Source organism: Schistocerca cancellata, chromosome 8 (genome assembly GCF_023864275.1).
Source record: "Schistocerca cancellata isolate TAMUIC-IGC-003103 chromosome 8, iqSchCanc2.1, whole genome shotgun sequence".
Lineage (NCBI taxonomy): Eukaryota > Metazoa > Arthropoda > Insecta > Orthoptera > Acrididae > Schistocerca > Schistocerca cancellata.
The window spans coordinates 517495195-517513355 of record NC_064633.1 but is presented as its reverse complement, the minus strand read 5'-3'; the positions used below and the strand labels follow the sequence as shown (position 1 = coordinate 517513355).

Below are 18161 nucleotides of genomic sequence, written 5' to 3'. Positions count from 1 at the left end.
GGCCGCCGCCTGCGCGCCCGCGACACACACAGAGCCGCGAGCCGCCCCGGCCTGCCCGACACCCACTGCTCCTCTTCTTGATTTTCACTTCTCTCCGCGTCCCGCTCCGGCTCATCAGCAGCTTTTATGCAACCCCGGGGGCGGTGCCGGACTTCATTAACGGCGATTCTGGCCGGTGGGAAGCGCTCCAGGGTTATCGCTGCGCGGAATCACGCTCTCGTCCTGTGATCGCGGAGACCTCTCCAAGGCTGTGGCCGACAGCGAGTCACATCCGAAGAGTCACGCGGTTTGCCCATATTCAGCATATTTCGATGGGACAAATGCTGCTCTAGTACATCCGCATCGTTGTTGTTGTGGTCTTCAGTCCTGAGACTGGTTTGATGCAGCTCTCCATGCTATTCTACCCTGTGCAAACTTCTTCATCTTCCAGTAACTACTGCAACCTACATCCTTCTGAATATGCTTAGTGTATTCAACTCTTGCTCTCCCCCTACGATTCTTAACCTCCACGCTGCCCTCCAGCACTAAATTGGTGATCCCTTGAAGCCTCAGAACATGTCCTACTAACCGGTCCCTTCTTTTTGTCAAGTTGTGCCACATACTCCTCTTCTCCCCAATTCTATTCAATACTTCATCATTAGTTATGTGATCTACCCATCTAATCTTCAGCATTCTTCTGTAGCACCAATTTCGAAAGCTTCTATTCTCTTCTTGTCTAAACTATTTATCGTCCATGTTTCACTTCCATACATGGCTACACTCCATACAAACACTTTCAGAAACGACTTCCTGACACTTAAATCTATACTCGCTCTTACCAAATTTCTCTTTTTCAGAAACGCTTTCCTTCCCATTGCCAGTCTACATTTTATATCCTCTCTACTTCGACCATCATCAGTTATTTTGCTCCCCAAATAGCAAAACTCCTTTACTACTTTAAGTGTCTCATTTCCTAATCCAATTCCCTCAGCATCACCCGACTTAATTCGACTACATTCCGTTGTCCTCGTTTCGCTTTTGTTGATGTTCATCTTATATCCTCCTTTCAAGACACTGTCCATTCCGTTCAACTTCTCTTCCAAGTCCTTTGCTGTCTCTGATAGAATTACAATGTCATCGGCGAACCTCGAAGTTTTTATTTCTTCTCCATGGGTTTTTAATACCTACTCCGAACTTTTCTTTTGTTTCCTTTACTGCTTGTTCAATATACAGATTGAATAACATCGGGGAGAGGCTACAACCCTGTCTCACTCCCTTCCCGACCACTGCCTCCCTTTCATGACAATCGACTCTTATAACTAACATCTGGTTTCTGTACAAATTCTAAATAGCCTTTCGCTCCCTGTATTTTACCCCTGCCACGTTTAGAATTTGAAAGAGAGTATTCCAGTCAACATTGTCAAAAGCTTTCTCTAAGTCAACAAATGCTAGAAACGTAGGTTTCCCTTTCCTTAATCTTTCTTCTAAGATAAGTTGTAAGGTCAGTATTGCCTCACGTGTTCCAACGTTTCTACGGAATCAAAACTGATCTTCCTCAAGGTCAGCTTCTACCAGTTTTTCCATTCGTCTGTAAAGAATTCGCGTTAGTATTTTGCAGCTGTGACTTATTAAACTGATAGTTCGGTAATTTTCACATCTGTCAACACCTGCTTTCTTTGGGATTGGAGTTATTATATTCTTCTTGAAGTCTGAGGGTATTTCGCCTGTCTCATACATCTTGCTCACCATCTGCATCTACAGGGTGAAAAGTATTTAAACCGACAAATTCTGGGAGGTTGTAGGGGACATCGAAACAAATATTTTTCCTTCATGTCATTTTTTCGTATGAGGAGTAGTTAAACCGGTAGAGGAAGATATCTCTGGAGGCAAATTAATTAAACCAACGAACACCTTTCCATTTTTTATGACCAAGAGACAATACATTAACACAACCCAATTTCAATTACAGTAGATTTTCAAATATGCCTCCATTGACACGTAAACAAAGGTTATACTGTCGGATCATGTTCTGAAACAGGCAAAAACCCCAGGAACATCCTGAATTGCTCCTGGTGCTGCTACTATGCGGGCAACCAGATCCTCTTCTGATGCAACAGGAGTCGCGTAAACAAGGTTGCGCTTCTCACCCCACACAAAAAATCCATAGGGGACATATCTGCGGATCGAGCAGGCCATGGTACAGGACCACCTCTGCCAATCCACGTTTCTGAGAACCATCGTTCCAGGAATCGACGCCCACGACAACTGAAAAGTGCCGACGCCCCGTCAATTTGGAACCACATGCGTTGTCTTGTGGGGAGCGTGTAGTTGATAAATCCGCTCTGCAGCTACGTAGTACGCACCAACCATATCAATGCACTACTACAGTGGTGGACAGCAGTTGCCTACAACTGAAGAGTGTAATACGGCCTCCACCGGTTTAAATAATCCTCACAGGAAAAAATGACATTAGGGATAATATTTGTTTAGATGACCCCTACAACCTCCGAGAGTTTGTCGGTTTAAATACTTTTCACCCTGTATACTCAGAAGGGAAGCTCCTCAATGCACCCGTTCAGATTTGATGGGAAGTTGGCCCATCGGATAGACCGTCAAAAACAGGGTGCAGATCAAGCATTAAGACAGCAAGAAGGTGTGGAAAAAAGAAGCTACCCCCGGAACAGTGAACGGACCAAATTTAATGTGCGCAATATCTAGCAACGTTAACCACCGTCGTGTCGCGGTTGTGTGGTGACGGTGTTAGACTGCGGAGGGGCAGAGATCCGAGTTCAAATCCCCCTCGCGTCTCCCTTTTTTCTTTTCTCTCTCCACGATATTGCAAACTGTCCGTCCGGTCACTGACGTGACTCTAGCCGGCCGGGGTGACCGAGCGGTTCTAGGCGCTACAGACTGGAACCGTGCGACCGCTACGGTCGCAGGTTCGAATCCTGCCTCGGGCATGGATGTGTGTGATGTCCTTAGGTTAGTTAGGTTTAAGTAGTTCTAAGTTCTAGGGGCCTGATGACCTCAGAAGTTAAGTCCCATAGTGCTCAGAGCCATTTGAACCATTTGAACGTGACTCTTCGTTGCTTTCAAATTTGAGTACGTCTCGTAACGTCAGTCTGAAACAGTGACTTTTAACGGAGAGACTCCAGATGTACCGACCTCCTATCTGTTACACAAAGGTACCACTTGTTATTCCTCTTACATTCCGTTTCTGAAGTTTTGACTCTTCATTTCTTTCTTTGTAACATCAGTTCACACCCATTTATTTGTTGTTTCCATTTCTGTAAGGTCTCTGCGGCACGTCCCCTGCTCTCACTATTCATCGCAGAAAGTCAGTCATGTTATAAGAATATACTAACCTCGCAAGTAAATGTGTTGAATAGTGAGAGCAGGCGATATGCCCCATAGACCTCTCACAGAAATGAAAACAACAAATAAACAGGTCTGAACTCCATTACAATGAAGAAATTAAAAACTTGCAAAACGGAACGCCAGAGGCATAACATGAGGTACCTGTGTAGGACGAATAAGGGGTAGGATTTGGGCTGGACAACATTAAAAGAAAGGCGTTTTCCGTTGCGACGAAATCTTCTCACCAAATTCCAATCACTAACTTTCTCCTCCGAATGCGAAAATATTTTATTGATACCGACCTACATAGGGAGGAACGATCACCTAGATAAAATAAGGGAAATCACAGCTCGTACGGAAAGATACAGGTGTTCATTCTTTCCACGCGCTATACGAGATTGGAATAATAGAGAATTGTGAAGGTGGTTCGACTAACCCTCTGCCAGGCTCTTACATGTGATTTGCAGAGTATCCATGTAGATGTAGATGTACGTACGTCTGGAGATCCATTCGTTACACGTCGCTGTTGCGAACGGACATTACACCACGACATATACACAAATCTGCATACAGCGAACAGACGTGTCAATGACCGGACGGACAGTCCGTAACTTTGTGGAAAAAAAGGAAGTGAATGAGGGAGATTTGAACCCAGATCTCCACTTTCGCAGTGCAAAACCGTGACCACACACCCACAACACGACGCTCGTGTCTGCAGCTCGTGGTCGTGCGGTAGCGTTCTCGCTTCCCACGCCCGGGTTCCCGGGTTCGATTCCCGGCGGGGTCAGGGATTTTCTCTGCCTCGTGATGACTGGGTGTTGTGTGATGTCCTTAGGTTAGTTAGGTTTAAGTAGTTCTAAGTTCTAGGGGACTGATGACCATAGATGTTAAGTCCCATATTCTCAGAGCCACGACGCTCGTTAATGTCGCTCGATATTGCACGCATTAAATTTGGACATTTCATTGTTTGTATTCTGCTTCTTTTTTCAACAGTTCAGTACACCTTCTTCCCGTTTTAATGCTTGATCTGTGTTCAGTTTTTGATGGGCTATCCAACAAGCCTAGTTTCCATTAAATCTGAAGGGGATGCGATGTGGAATTTGCCATGTCACCCCCTTCGTATTAGCTTTAATTTCTCGAATGTCGTCACCATGGTGATTTAGAGAGACGTCAGTTCAAAACGCCTCGAAACAGGATTAATACAAAAAAGAGATAAGTTAAGATTGCTCGTTTGCTTCAGGAGTTCTAAATTGTCTCCCTCCACCTAAGTACAACGCTCAGCAAGCTCATACAATCATACGAAACTATCAAAAATGTCCTTTTTTGGGTAGTTGTTCACGCCTCGCGTCATTTTGGCCTCATAGCCAGTTATGTCGTGTAAACATTGACCTATACTGTACTTGTTATTTTGGGGGATAAAAAAGTCATTCAGCTCCAAATCGCGTGAATGTGGAGTGCGGTTGAGAAGTGGCACTTGTTCTCCCCCCCCCTCCCCGTAGAAAGTGCACTATTACTGCAGCTGTGAGATGGACCAGACTGTCAGGCAGCAAGAAGAAATTCCTCCCCTTCTATTTTCGCGAACGAACCCTCTGAATCCTCTTGCACAACCGATCCGTGACAAGCAAGTAAAACTGGGAATTTACAGTACTGGCGATGGGAAGCCGTCGGTAAGGCCGTGAGCATAAAAAAAAAAGTTGATCAGCGTTGTCTTTACTTTCGATTCTCCCATCGACACTTTCTTTGATCGTGACGAACAATCAGAGCCCCGTTCGGTAGGTCCGCATTGATAACACAAATTCGCATCAGCCGCGATGATTTTTTCCCGAAACGAACTGTCGGCGTTTTTCACTTCAACCAAGTCGCGGCAAGCGTTGATGTTATTCGGGAATCAAAGTACGACGAACAAAACTTGCACAAACTTTTCTCTTCTTCAGAACATTCTGGAGCATGTACTGAATGCTACATCTAGAGCTGTTGAGTCCTTCAGCGATAGTTCTGCATGAGACGACGGCTGGATTTCAAAAGTTGACGCTTTTTCTGTGTTCCCGGTAGATGAACTTCATCTCTCGTCGTCTTCTGGTGAGACGTGTCCTTTTAAACGTTTAAACTATTGAAGCACTCGTGCGTGATTATCTTCGTAACCCTTTTTCATGGTCTTAGATGCCATCGTAGTCGTTTTATCGAATAAAACATGAAACTGAATCTCTGCCGTTTACTGCACTGCGATTTGTGGCAATAAAGTTGACACACTAGGGCCGCACGTCCACTTTTTAGTTCTGTCCGCCCATAATTAACTGGTCGAACGCCGGCCGAAGTGGCCGTGCGGTTAAAGGCGCTGCAGTCTGGAACCGCAAGACCGCTACGGTCGCAGGTTCGAATCCTGCCTCGGGCATGGCTGTTTGTGATGTCCTTAGGTTAGTTAGGTTTAACTAGTTCTAAGTTCTAGGGGACTAATGACCTCAGCAGTCCAGTCCCATAGTGCTCAGAGCCATTTGAACCATTTTTGAACTGGTCGAACGCACATCTGTTGTCTACAGTTGTTAGTTGAAGCTGCCACTGGGGCTAACGGCGCTGAAGTGACTTACACGCTATGAGTAAAATCAGTTTGACGTGTAGTACGTGTAGGAAGGAGTAATGTGTTGCCCTGTTCTTGCCGGAACGTTCTCTCTCTAAATTTCAATAGTATACCTCTCCGTCACGCCTCGTTTGTTGTGTCTGCCACAAGAGTCTGTTGCGTATCTCCCTTAAGCTTTCACGCTGACTAAACGATCCCGTGACAAAATTCGGCGCTCTTCGATGGATCGTAAGACTTCTCCTAATCCTACATGGTAAGATGTTCTTGTCAAGCAATTTGCATAAACCGAGGTTCAAAATTTTCCGAGTAGACCAAGCTGAATACCATGCGATAAGGGCGTTACCGCGAGCGACTAAGGGTCCCCAAGGCAGCTCGGTAATGAGTCTCGTTATTTGTTTTTCCTTTCACGATAAACACGTCTGATTATTTATGAGTCGCCGTTCAAGCATCTGGTAGCAGTTCTGTTTCAAAAACGGTAAGCCTGTCTTTGCTGCATATAGCAAGAACAAGCGTAATGAACGGCTATGTGAAGAGCTAATACCTTTTCTGGAATCGAAACGAAGGGATCTGCAGCACAGCGGGTAGGAAAGCAGGCAACATCGGCCCTTTCCACGAACAGGGGAAACAGCTGTTTTCTACTGACCCTACAAAAATGTGCGTTATTCGAAGCAGGTGCGGTGTGTCACGACTTCACTGCGATACACGCGTGCGTGTGTACTGATAAATACGTGACCAGTTCAGCACGATTGGTTTCCTTGAATGTAACAATAAGATTATGATCACTGTCGTTGCTTTGCGAAGAAACACGATTTGTTGTAGCGACACAAGTGTTTAGTGGAAGGAAAAAAAATAAAAACTATGACAACTGCAGTTCATGGAGAAGAAGTAAAAGCTTAGAGCTTTGTCGCTGACATTGAAATTCTGTCAGAGACGGGAAAGGACTTAGAAGACCAATTGAATGGAATAGATAGCGTCTTGAAAAAATGAACGCAGGAAAAGAAAAGCAAAGTTAATGGAATGTACTCGACTTAAACGATGTAATACCGAGGGAATTAAATTAGAAAATGAAAGTCTAAAAGTAGCTGTTGGGTAGGAGAGTAACTGATGATGGTCCGAGCTGAGAGGAAATAGCAAGAAAATCTCGGCAAGAATGGCGTTTTTAAAAAACGATGATTTGTTATAATCTAATAAAAATTTCAGCGTTAGGAAGTCTCTTTTGAAAGTAGATTTGTCTGGAGTGTGGGCGTGTACGAAAGTGGAACGTGGACGAGAAACAGTTTCGACAAGAAGATAACAGAAGCTGCTAAAATGTGGTGCCACCAGAAGAATGTTGAATATTAGATGGATAGATCGAGTAACTAAAGAGAACCTACCGAATCGCATTAGGGAAAAAAACTATAGCAGAACTTGACTAAAAGAAAGATCTGGTGATAGGGCACGTCCTGGGGCGTTAAGGAATCGTGTTTAATAGTGAAGTGTGTGCTGTGTGTGTGTGAGTGTGGGAGGGAATTGCATAGGCACAACCAAACCTTAGGCCGGTATTACACTATCAAATTTCTTTGTCAAGATTTGATCAAAGATGTGATCAAATATTCCGTCAAATATATTTGAACAAGATCTTTGACGTAGCGCTAGAAGGGGTATTACACTGTCATCATATTTTTCGTCAAAGTTCAAGATGGCTGACAACAACTTGTTATTAACCGCAGCAATTGCATTGTGTGCACATGCGGAAGAGAAGTGGTGGAAAAAAGGAAACATACATACGAGGTTGACAGTCTTAAATTCCTGGGATTACAACTTGATAATAAACTCAGTTGGGAGGAGCACACCACAGAACTGCAAAAACGCCTTAACAAATATGTATTTGCAAATCGAGTGTTAGTAGACACAGGCGACATAAAAATTAAAAAAATCTTGCATACTTTGCCTACTTTCTTTCCATAATGTCATATGGTATAATATTTTGGGGTAACTCTTCAAGTCAAACAAAAGTTTTCAGAATCAAAAAGCGTGTAATACGTATTATTTGTGGAGTAAATTCACGGACGTCCTGTAGAAACCTCTTGAACGAACTGGGTATACTAACTACTGCCACTCAGTATATTTACTCCTTAATGAAATTTGTTCTAAATAATGTATCTCTTTTTCCAACAAATAACTCAGTTCATACATACAATACCAGAAACAAAAATGATCTGCGCAAGGACTTAAAAGCACTTACTTTAGTTAAAAAAGGGGTCCACTACTCAGGAACACTCATCTTCAATAATGTGCCAGCAAACATAAAAAAATTTAGTTACAAATAAAGATGTTTAAAAGGAGCCTGAAAGACATACTAGTGGCCAACTCCTTCTACTCCATTGACGAGATTTTTAATAGAAACAAGTGTTGGATTGTATATATTCATACATCTGCAGAAGACAGGCTCACTGTAACACTCCGATTCCTTAGTACAGGAGAGGGTTACGTTAGGTTAGGTTAGGTTAGGTTAGGTTAGGTCACGTCAGGTCTCCAATCTTCTTAATCTATTTTGGTATTCAGGGCGCCTCATGTTGTAAAGCGCCTCATCAGCTTCATACATCTCTATTAATTTTGTAGTTGTCGGCACACACAAATTGTATTTACCGGCAATGTTTATAAAAAGACTACAGACGACAGAATGCTGCAGCGATGCTAGCGCTCCATGCGGTAACCTGTCACATTGCAGTGAACAGAAGACAAGCGACTTCTTTCATCAAATCTACAGTGAGGCCCTAGATTGGATCAAATATTGGACGACATTTGACAAAGTTCCCTATTACACCATCAAATATCTTTGACAAAGATATTTGACAAAGAAATTTGATAGTGTAATACCGGCCTTACATACAGAAGCACGATCAAATGGATGTAGGGTGCACTAGTTATCCAGCGACGGAGAGCCTTGACCAAGTAGTAGCGTCGACAGCTGCACCAAACCAGTCTTCGGAGTGAAGACCGCGACACCGACCGGAGTGCCTTAACAGACGCAGACTGGACGCTTACCGTGGTGGAGGTTTTCTCCGACTTGACGGTCGACTGGGGCAGCGTGCAGTCTCCCAGCTCTTCCCTCATTTCCGCTGCCTTTTCCTCCGCCGTCATGACGTCACCGCAGCCTTCATCTGTAACAAGCGAGCGAAAGCGTCGTCACACTCTCACCAAACATGCCGCACGCAGCTGCGACGGTTAACGATTGTTTACAGCTCTCAAAGCTATACGTTCCAACTACTCGACATGTCACGGACTGCGCGGCCCCTTCCGCCAGAGTTTCGAGTCCTCCCTCGGGCATGGATATGTGTGTTGTTTTTATTATAAGTTAGTTTGAGTAGTGTGTAAGTCTAGGGACCGATGACTTATGTAGTTTGGTCCCTTAGGAATTTACATACATTTGAAGATTTGATGTGCTTGTCGACCACATGGCGAAACTAAATTTGACTGCAACGGCTAGGGCGTAGCGTCTTTAATGTCACGTACGTCAAGCGTTCCGGGCTTGAATACACATGCGGCAAGCTTGCCGAATAGCTAAAGGTAACATACGCAACGATACGGGCCAGAAACTTTAAAAAATGTAGCTTTCGTAGACAAAATTGTGTAGAGTTTTTACAGCATGTATGAGAGTAGGAGCATTTTAACAACTTTTACAGCATCTATAACACATAGAATGAAATTTTCACTCTGCAGGGGAGTGTGCGCTGATATGAAACTTCCTGGCAGATTAAAACTGTGTGCCGGACCGAGACTCGAACTCGAGACCTTTGCCTTTCGCGGGCAAGCGCTCTACCAACTGAGCTACCCAAGCACGACTCACGCACCGTCCTCACAGCTTTACTTCTGCCAATACCTCGTCTCCTACCTTCCAAACTTTACAGAAGCTCTCCTGCGAACCTTGCAGAAGTAGCACTCCTGAAAGAAAGGATATTGCGGATATTGCCCGCGAAAGGCAAAGGTCCCGAGTTCGAATCTCGGTCCGGCACATAGTTTTAATCTGTTCTCATTCTATGAAGAACATCCAAATGGCATTGCAGTGGATAATTATGTGGTCGTGGGGTGGCTACCATCTGCAACCCAGCGGCGCATATTTGATAAGACCTTCTTCAGAGCAGAACTTCACCTGCACACGTGCGTTTCGAGTGTTCAGACGATATGGGACATCGGCAGTATTAGTGCTCTAAAAAGAACGGATATTTATGCAACAAGGTAGACACAGAGGTAGCCGCAGGATAATGTCAGAGAGGTCCAACGATAAAAGATCGGTTTGGTGGGAGTGACAGCATGGATGTGTGCCTGTCACTTGAAGCCTCTCTCACTTGATTCTACTTCCATTGACTTGATGAGTAAAGCGCAGGACTGGTCAATGTGTGCCAGTTTGTGATGAAGAAATTGTGGCACAGTTGGTTGGTTGGTTGATTTGAGGGAGGTAACCAAACAGCGAAGTCATCGGCCCCTCGGATTAGGGAAGGATGGGGAAGGAAGTCTTCAAAGAAACCACCCCAGAATTGGCCTGAAGCGATTTATGGAAGTCACGGGAAACCAAAATCAGGATAGCCAGACGCGGGTTTGAGCCGTCGTCCTCCCGAATGCGAGTCCAGTGTGCTAACCACTGCGCCACCTCGGTCTGTATCCAAGCACGAATCGACCCGTTATATTTATGTTGTATACCAAACAAGCCACACCAGATGACCCTCACAAACACGGACCTCCCCCTGCTTCCGTGTCACTTCCTCCAGTGCGTAGTGTACATCTGCAGATGGTGTGAACAGCAGCCAACAGAGAACCCTATCAACCGTGGACTACTTTGCTTCCACCTAATAGGCCTACCGATGGACATGGAAATACTTGCGCCGATAGGCATCAAAACACGATGTGCCACAGACATTCTGACAGTTCTGCACCAGCAGTCACACAATTAGGAGCCATCAGTTAGACAGCGCACTTCAGTGCCTGCAGTTTAGCTCGGTACAGTATCTAAGACTACGTTGCAACTTAGCAGTCACTATTTATGGATTAATCGGATTATCTATTGTCAGCGCACCTATGACTTGCAGTGACAATACATTGACTGACACGAGACAGCAAAGTTGCTGATATATCATTGCATTATGTTTAGGGTACCAAGTATCACGCAAACTGTACAAAAATATCAATTTGTATTATACTTTTAATAAATGAAATTTGTTATTTGTTATTGTGTTGCCACATATTTGTTATTCTGCGGCATTATCAAATGAGTGTTTATTTAAAAGCGTGCAAATCAGCCACCGTTAAGGAACGATAAGAGGTAGTTTATTGCTGCCGTGATGTTTGGGACTTAATGGTAGCTTTCAGTTAATACTTACACAACAGATTATAACACAAAGCAAGTGAATCAACCATTATGATCACATCATTAGAATATTATCTGATAGAAGTCGGGGAAGACCACTGAAAAAAGATGGACTAATGGTCAGAGTATGACATTGGCGTCTCCGTAGCACCGCCAAATTTTTGGGACATGGAAGAAAGAACAAAGACGCCAACGCCTTGATGACAGAACTTTTCTAGCATTCGTCTAAGTTTCTCGAATCCACAGTAACAGTAAACAACGATAGTTGGGCGGCGATATGGGCTTCATCTAGCTACCCGAAAACAAGCCTTCTGTCTTAACAAATGCATTATCCCCCTCGCAAAGTTTCTGAAGAAACGATAAATTTGTAGGGAGTGCCTCAAGTATCCATATTTCCTTCTTCTCGTAGCAGGTTAACAGTCTCATGATCCCACTTGTCGGCTGACACGCAGAGAACGTCACATGCCAGTCTACCTTCCAATGTCTTCGGGCAGCTCCGGAAACATTACTTCCTTGTCTAAAATTACAGCAAATGAGAAACGAGTTGCCAGTGAATCCAGTTTTTGTCACATTTTGCTTAAATCCAGACTTTGCCTTCAGAAAACATTTTGCGAGCCACACTTCGTTTGCCGATGGATCGCAGCCGTTATGATCAAGTCTCCAAATGAGTAACGAACAAAGAGCGGAACACAGATTATTTCCTAATTATAGCCCCACCGCTGTCTGGCAGAAAAGAAAACCATACTTATCAGTGAAAACGCAAACTCTGTACGTTCATATTACTGTACAACTGGTTAGATGGATGAAAACGAATAGAAACTGTGGTGTCACTGCTACACACCACACTTGCTAGGTGGTAGCCTTTAAATCGGCCGCGGTCCATTAGTATACGTCGGACCCGCGTGTCGCCACTATCAGTGATTGCAGACCGAGCGCCGCCACACGGCAGGTCTAGAGACTTCCTAGCACTCGCCCAGTTGTACAACCGACTTTGCTAGCGATGGTTCACTGACAAAATACGCTCTCATTCGCCGATACGATAGTTAGCATAGCCTTCAGCTACGTCATTTGCTACGACCTAGCAAGGAGCCATTACCAGTTACTATTGATACTGAATCATGTACAGTCAAGAGCGACGCTCATCATTAATGGATTAAAGTTAAGTATTCCACCAGCTACGTCCGTTTTTCTAAATTCTAATTTCCTTGACCTGTTCCAGACCTCACGCCAGCCTGCGTGAGCTAAAACGCGTGCCTTTCGGCTTCCTCTAGTAACACGGTGTTGGCTCTCCTGCCAATCCACAACAAACAGTCCAAGAGACCGCGTACAAAAACGGACAAGCGTTGCGTAAAGTCAACCATTTGGTGTAGAGAATTAATTACTTTCAGAACTCACCCTACCCTAGTTAATAACAAAGAAGAATTAGCTCCCATGCTTCGTATGATACTGTCTGTCTTCCGTAAGTGCTACGACAACAATACCACTGAAAAAACCACTGTATGTTTATACTCAACGATACTATTATCCCACGATTTCTTGATGATGTGGATTATGTCTGCAAACACGTGACTCGTATAAAGTTTAAACAAGGTGTCCAGAAATTGGACGGCATCATTAAAAGTCATTTTAACCAATTTTAGCGAGCAGCGTTGGTTGAAAAAACCAACAGATATGGTTAGAAATACTCGTATAATATACAAAGGTCTCGGATTCGTTTCCTGATCAGACTTAGCTTATTTATCTGTAATTCATCACTCCTTTCACATCGGACAAGGCTTGTTGTAAACTGATTAAAATGACTTCCACTGAAGCCGTCCAGTTTCTTGGCACCTTGCTTGAACTTTATACGAGTCACGTGTTCCTAGACATAAACCTCATGATCAAGAAACTGTGATAAAATATAATCGATGAGCATAAAAATGCCGTGGTTTCTCCAATGGTACTGTTGTCATTGCACGTACGCAGCAGCGTCTGAGGAGAGAGACAATCGTCTACACAAACGCCGTGGTTCGGAGTCCATGCAACTTGACTTGACTCCAGAACAAAAACAACGTGTGGACGCCTGCAGCGACTCGACTGAAATACAAAACGCGGACAGTTCTCTTTTGGAATGAATCATCATGGGTGACGACATTTGGTGTTACAAATACGAGCCCACCACAAAATACCGAAGAGCAGAAATTCGCATGAAGGTTCATCGCTCAGACGACATTACCGAAATTCAAGCCAATAAGACGCGGGAGTTGAAAGAACTTTAGTGACAGTTTTTCATGGTTCTATAAACTTTTGTACGTTGTACTCAAGCGAAGGAAGACTATACAGAACACGTGCAGCATTTTTAACACCATCTTAACTTTTCTCTATTTTTTTTTATTAGTCCAGTGTCGAAACTTTTTACCACAAGGGGAGCATTACAATCCTGCGTTGCGGTTGGTCATTTACGCAAAATGAGACAGTTTTGCTAGGTCCCAACCGACAGGTACTACTGCAGGATTTTCATGTAAATGGCATGACAACTGCGTTTGTTGCCAGAATGCTGTCGTAGATAAAATAAACAATATTTTTGTGGCTATAATTCGAAGGTGTGCCCTGTAATCTAATCTGTACTCCCTGAGAAACAACTGATGGTGATGCCCGTGTTGATATTCGGGAACAATGCGCACGCTACATAATCGGGTTATAGGCGTTAAAACGCGAACGGGCGGCGAGTTCGCGAGCGTGCCGCTAGATGTCCTCCCCAGCTCCGCTACGCTACGCTCATCTGCCTTCGCGTCTCGCCCGACTTGGGAGAGGCTGCGTGCGGCGTGATTGGGGCGAGAGAGAACTTGAACTTGCTTACCGCGATCAGTCGTTACTGCACGTGGGACAATGACGTACATGACATGAGTCACCTACATCTCTCTTTCCAACCATAATTTGCACAGAACGTCGAAAACTATCAGCTATCATTTCTCGTGTTAAATGTTAGAGAATTAATGTACAAGAAGTTAAGTTCCACTGTAGAGCGTAAAGACGGACACAAGAGTTACGTGCGGGTGTCTCTTACCGGGAGAAATATTTTCGAAAATATGTACGCAACTGACACAGTAAGACGGATTAATACATTGAATAATCGAAAAATGTTTTCAACACGGAGTCCAAGATGACAGTGTGTCCTCCCAACGTTACAGAACATTCAACTCAGCGCCGAATGTTAGTGCCCAGACGATTCTAAACCAACAACATTAAATGACACTAGAAAACTGATGCATTTCCTAATCAAGGGCCGCAGTGTCGGAGTGAAGCCTTTTTATACGCATATTGTTTGGAAAGAAAATATCGTACACGCATAAATTTTATGATCTTTTTAAGGCATGAAGACAAAAGGACATTGGAAAAGAGTCTGACTAAAATTTCGAGTATGTACTCGAAAGACGGATACGATCTTGGCGGTCTTATTAAACGCCAGCTAGAACGGAAAATTTGCAGTTTTACTACGAAGCGAAAGAGTAACTGAAAATCTCGTATGCACAGAAAATGATCGTCAACAACTTTCCTACAAAAATTCAATGTGATAGGCAACAGAACTACTGACATGTGTCACTACTCACTTCTTAACAAAGAATACATTTAGAAAAATGACCAATTATTTGTTTGTTGTGAAGTGGTGGACGTGTTATCCCACAACCTTGTAATTCAAAAACGCGTAACGAAATGAATTAAGTCTCGGACTGGGAGAATCCAAATGTAAGCGTAGGATAACGTAATAAACAGTCGCCATGAGCCACATAAGCTCCGTGGTTAATAGATTGCACGTTGACACGGAATTATAAGCACAACTACAATTTTACTTGCAAGGCATCCGCAGCGGCTGAAGGTCATGCTGAATGAAAACGACACGGACAGCTGGTAAAACTGGGTTTTATTTGACAACACTACCTGTGTTCCACGGCTTAGAGCCGCATGTTCGGGTGCGACAAAAATTATTACATAAATCCAGCGCAGGTGAAACCAACAGTATTGCCTGAATACTGCCTAAGAACATTGAGTTCACCTATGCTGGATTAATGTAGTAATTTTTGTTGCACTCGAAGATACGGCTGTAAGCTGTGAAAAACGGTAGTGTGGTCACTTACTCATAAAACCAACTTTTACCAGCTCTCAGCGATGTTTTCATTCATCGCACAGAAATCCAAGCACAAACACTTGCACAGCACTTACTGAGATACTGACAACAAAGTAAAATTTTCATCTGACTGTAATGCGATCCCACATTCTTTGGTGGAGCTATGAGGATCACCTGTTGGTTTTCGTAGCAACTACCTGCTTATCGTCCTAAAGCCAGTCATATTTCATAGCAATAGAGTCCTGGAAGGCGAGCAGTACGCCTTGCACGCTACGACACACAATAAAATGACATATTGAACAGACGTCTGTTGCAGACGACGGCACTGACAAGCACAAAAGAAAGTGCTGTAACAACGTCTTTTACGCACCAAAGCATAAGGTAACCAGTTTGACGAAGCAAGATGAAATAATGTTCGAAAAATAACCCAGATTTTTGTAGTTGTGGTTGTTTGTCTGGAGCCCGCAGGCACCGAAGGTCGTCGCTCACACAACTATACTACGTGGATCATCTCAGTGCGTGCCTTTTGGAAGGCATCTTTCGAAATACCAAGCATTAATGTCGAAGTAACAATGACATTCCCCAAGTCATTAACTTCGTATTACAAAGTCTCGCCGTGTTTCGAAGGATTATCACTATCTTCGGGCGATCTGCGTCTAACTCATCAGGTATGTCTCGGTAATGCACCGTGATTAGCAACTATAAGGATTTATGACTGACCACTAAGTGTTCTTGCTTTGACAGTATCAACATTTAGTTTCAGATACAGGCGTTTCATTGTCATTAGTGATATCACATTTGTGACTATTTCATTAATGGAACTTTAAGACGTACAGCGCATGAAACAAAAGGAACGACAGCACTAAAATTACAGAACCATTCAGCACATCATTAAAAAAAATGACAACACATTGCAAAAGCACAATAAAAAAGGAAATTCAAGTCAGTCGCAGCAGAGGGGATCTTCCACCTCTGTCGGCTCGACTAATTTGGGGATTGTTAAAACTCGAACCTTCCATGGCTTCCTTGGACGTCCCCATTGGTGTTTATCAGCAGAGTGGATACAATAATGACCAGTTTGCCATTATTTACTGCCAGTATGGAAAAAAGTTTAACAGATGGTAATCACTGGCTGAAAACTACTTAGAAAGGAGGTACACTTGATTTACTCACATCCACACAAAACTTTAGTTCCAATGAAGTTGTCAGTCCTTATTTTACACCAAGAACACGTTAACCGCCATTTAAATATTCTTAGCATCTTGAGACCTACCTGTAGCGCATCACATGCGAAGTCGAATTACTTCCTTTTTCAACTGTAATACTCACGTAACTGTCACAATCCGTGATGCCGTCCAGTAGAAAAGTGGCGTAACGAACTTGCGACTGAGTAAATACAGGTAATGTGGAACTGAAAATATCAGCGTTGGTCGAAGCACTGGTGAGCGTTGATCGAGGTACTCAGTCGTGTGTAATGAACGGAAATACTTCTTCAGGGTACAGAGTGCATTTTGCCATCAGCCGTTACGAGAGAAGACATGTCGACTACAGCTTCGGCTGTCGACATGTCTATCCACAACGGGTCTATTCTTGGCAGAAGAGTAGCAGGCTGTTATCCTCATTTACAGTAAGAAATCAGCTGCGCACACCAGCGTTTCGAAGAATTACACCAGCGTCATCCGGTGGATATGTCTTAGTGGAAGTGTGAGTCGCTTCGTTCAACTGTAAACTGGCCATTATTTGTGTATTAGTAATGCTTTGACAGTTGTCACGGTTAGAGCTAACACCGCGAGAGTTTAACAGCAGCCCAGATTTGGCACCCGTGAGAAAGAGAGGTACTCTGATCGGGCTGTCTTTCGCTGTAGGCGTTCGATCTCTCGTCTTCCAGCAGAATTCGCACGTGACTCGACACTGTCCGCCCTACGCAGCACACACACACAGGCGCGCGCGCACACAGACACTGAAGCGATCACCCACCTGTTCCCATGATGACGTAGTGCTGGGAGTCCCGCATCGGTCAGCGCACTTTCATGCTGGTCCCGCGCCGGCGGAAGCTGCGTCGCACGGTGGTGCGGCGTGTACACAGCACGAGCGGTGCGGTCTGCTCGGCCCGCGGTCGGCCACTGCCGTGGGGCGACATGTCGCCGCGTCGCCCCCGGTCGCCTCCCCTCCCCCCGCGGACGAGACGCCGACCTGCCCCCACCACCGGCCGGCCGGGCAGTGACAGCGAACCAGAGACAGGCGCGCCTCCGCCGGTCCGCCCCGGCTGTCGCACGCAGGTGCCACCCGCCAGCTGCGCCCGGGACCGCGCCCAGCTCGCGCGCCTTGACCCTTCGCAGTCGGCGCCTCGCGAGGGCAAGTCGGCCGCGGGGACGGCCGATTCCGGCGGCGCAATTATTACGGCACAGGCAGAGCAGAGGTGTCACATCATTCACAAAGCATGCAGTCCAGGGGGGACAGTCTGTTAGGTCCGCGGTGAACCGTAAAATTACTACTACTGGTTCACCAAAGGTTATTAATCTAAATCAGCACACAAAATGTAAAGTGGAAGTAGGTGCCAAGGAATAACTGGTGAAATTACACACAACTTTGAGTAACACTCTTTATTCAAAACTTCCTGGCAGATTAAAACTGTGTGCCGGACCGGGACTCGAACTCGGGAAGGTAGGAGACGAGGTACTGGCAGAAGTGAAGCTGTGGGGACGGGGCGTGAGTCGTGCTTGGGTAGCTCAGTCGGTAGAGCACTTTGCCCGCGAAAGGCAAAGGTCCCGTGTTCGAGTCTCAGTCAAGCACACACGTTT

At 44.7% G+C, this 18161-nt stretch overlaps 1 protein-coding gene across 1 annotated transcript in view; it reads right to left on the bottom strand.

Moving 5' to 3' along the window:
• The window catches only part of LOC126095663 (zinc finger protein basonuclin-2-like), a 199373-nt gene extending 181897 nt beyond the window's left edge, over window positions 1-17476 (bottom strand). The window contains exons 1-2 of the mRNA XM_049910420.1: window positions 17338-17476; window positions 8939-9054 (exon numbers count right to left, since the gene is read on the bottom strand). Of these exons, the coding sequence (XP_049766377.1) occupies window positions 8939-9054; window positions 17338-17374 (153 nt within the window). The 5' untranslated portion in view covers window positions 17375-17476. The remainder of the gene's footprint in view (window positions 1-8938; window positions 9055-17337) is intronic.
• Window positions 17477-18161: the final 685 nt, after the last annotated feature.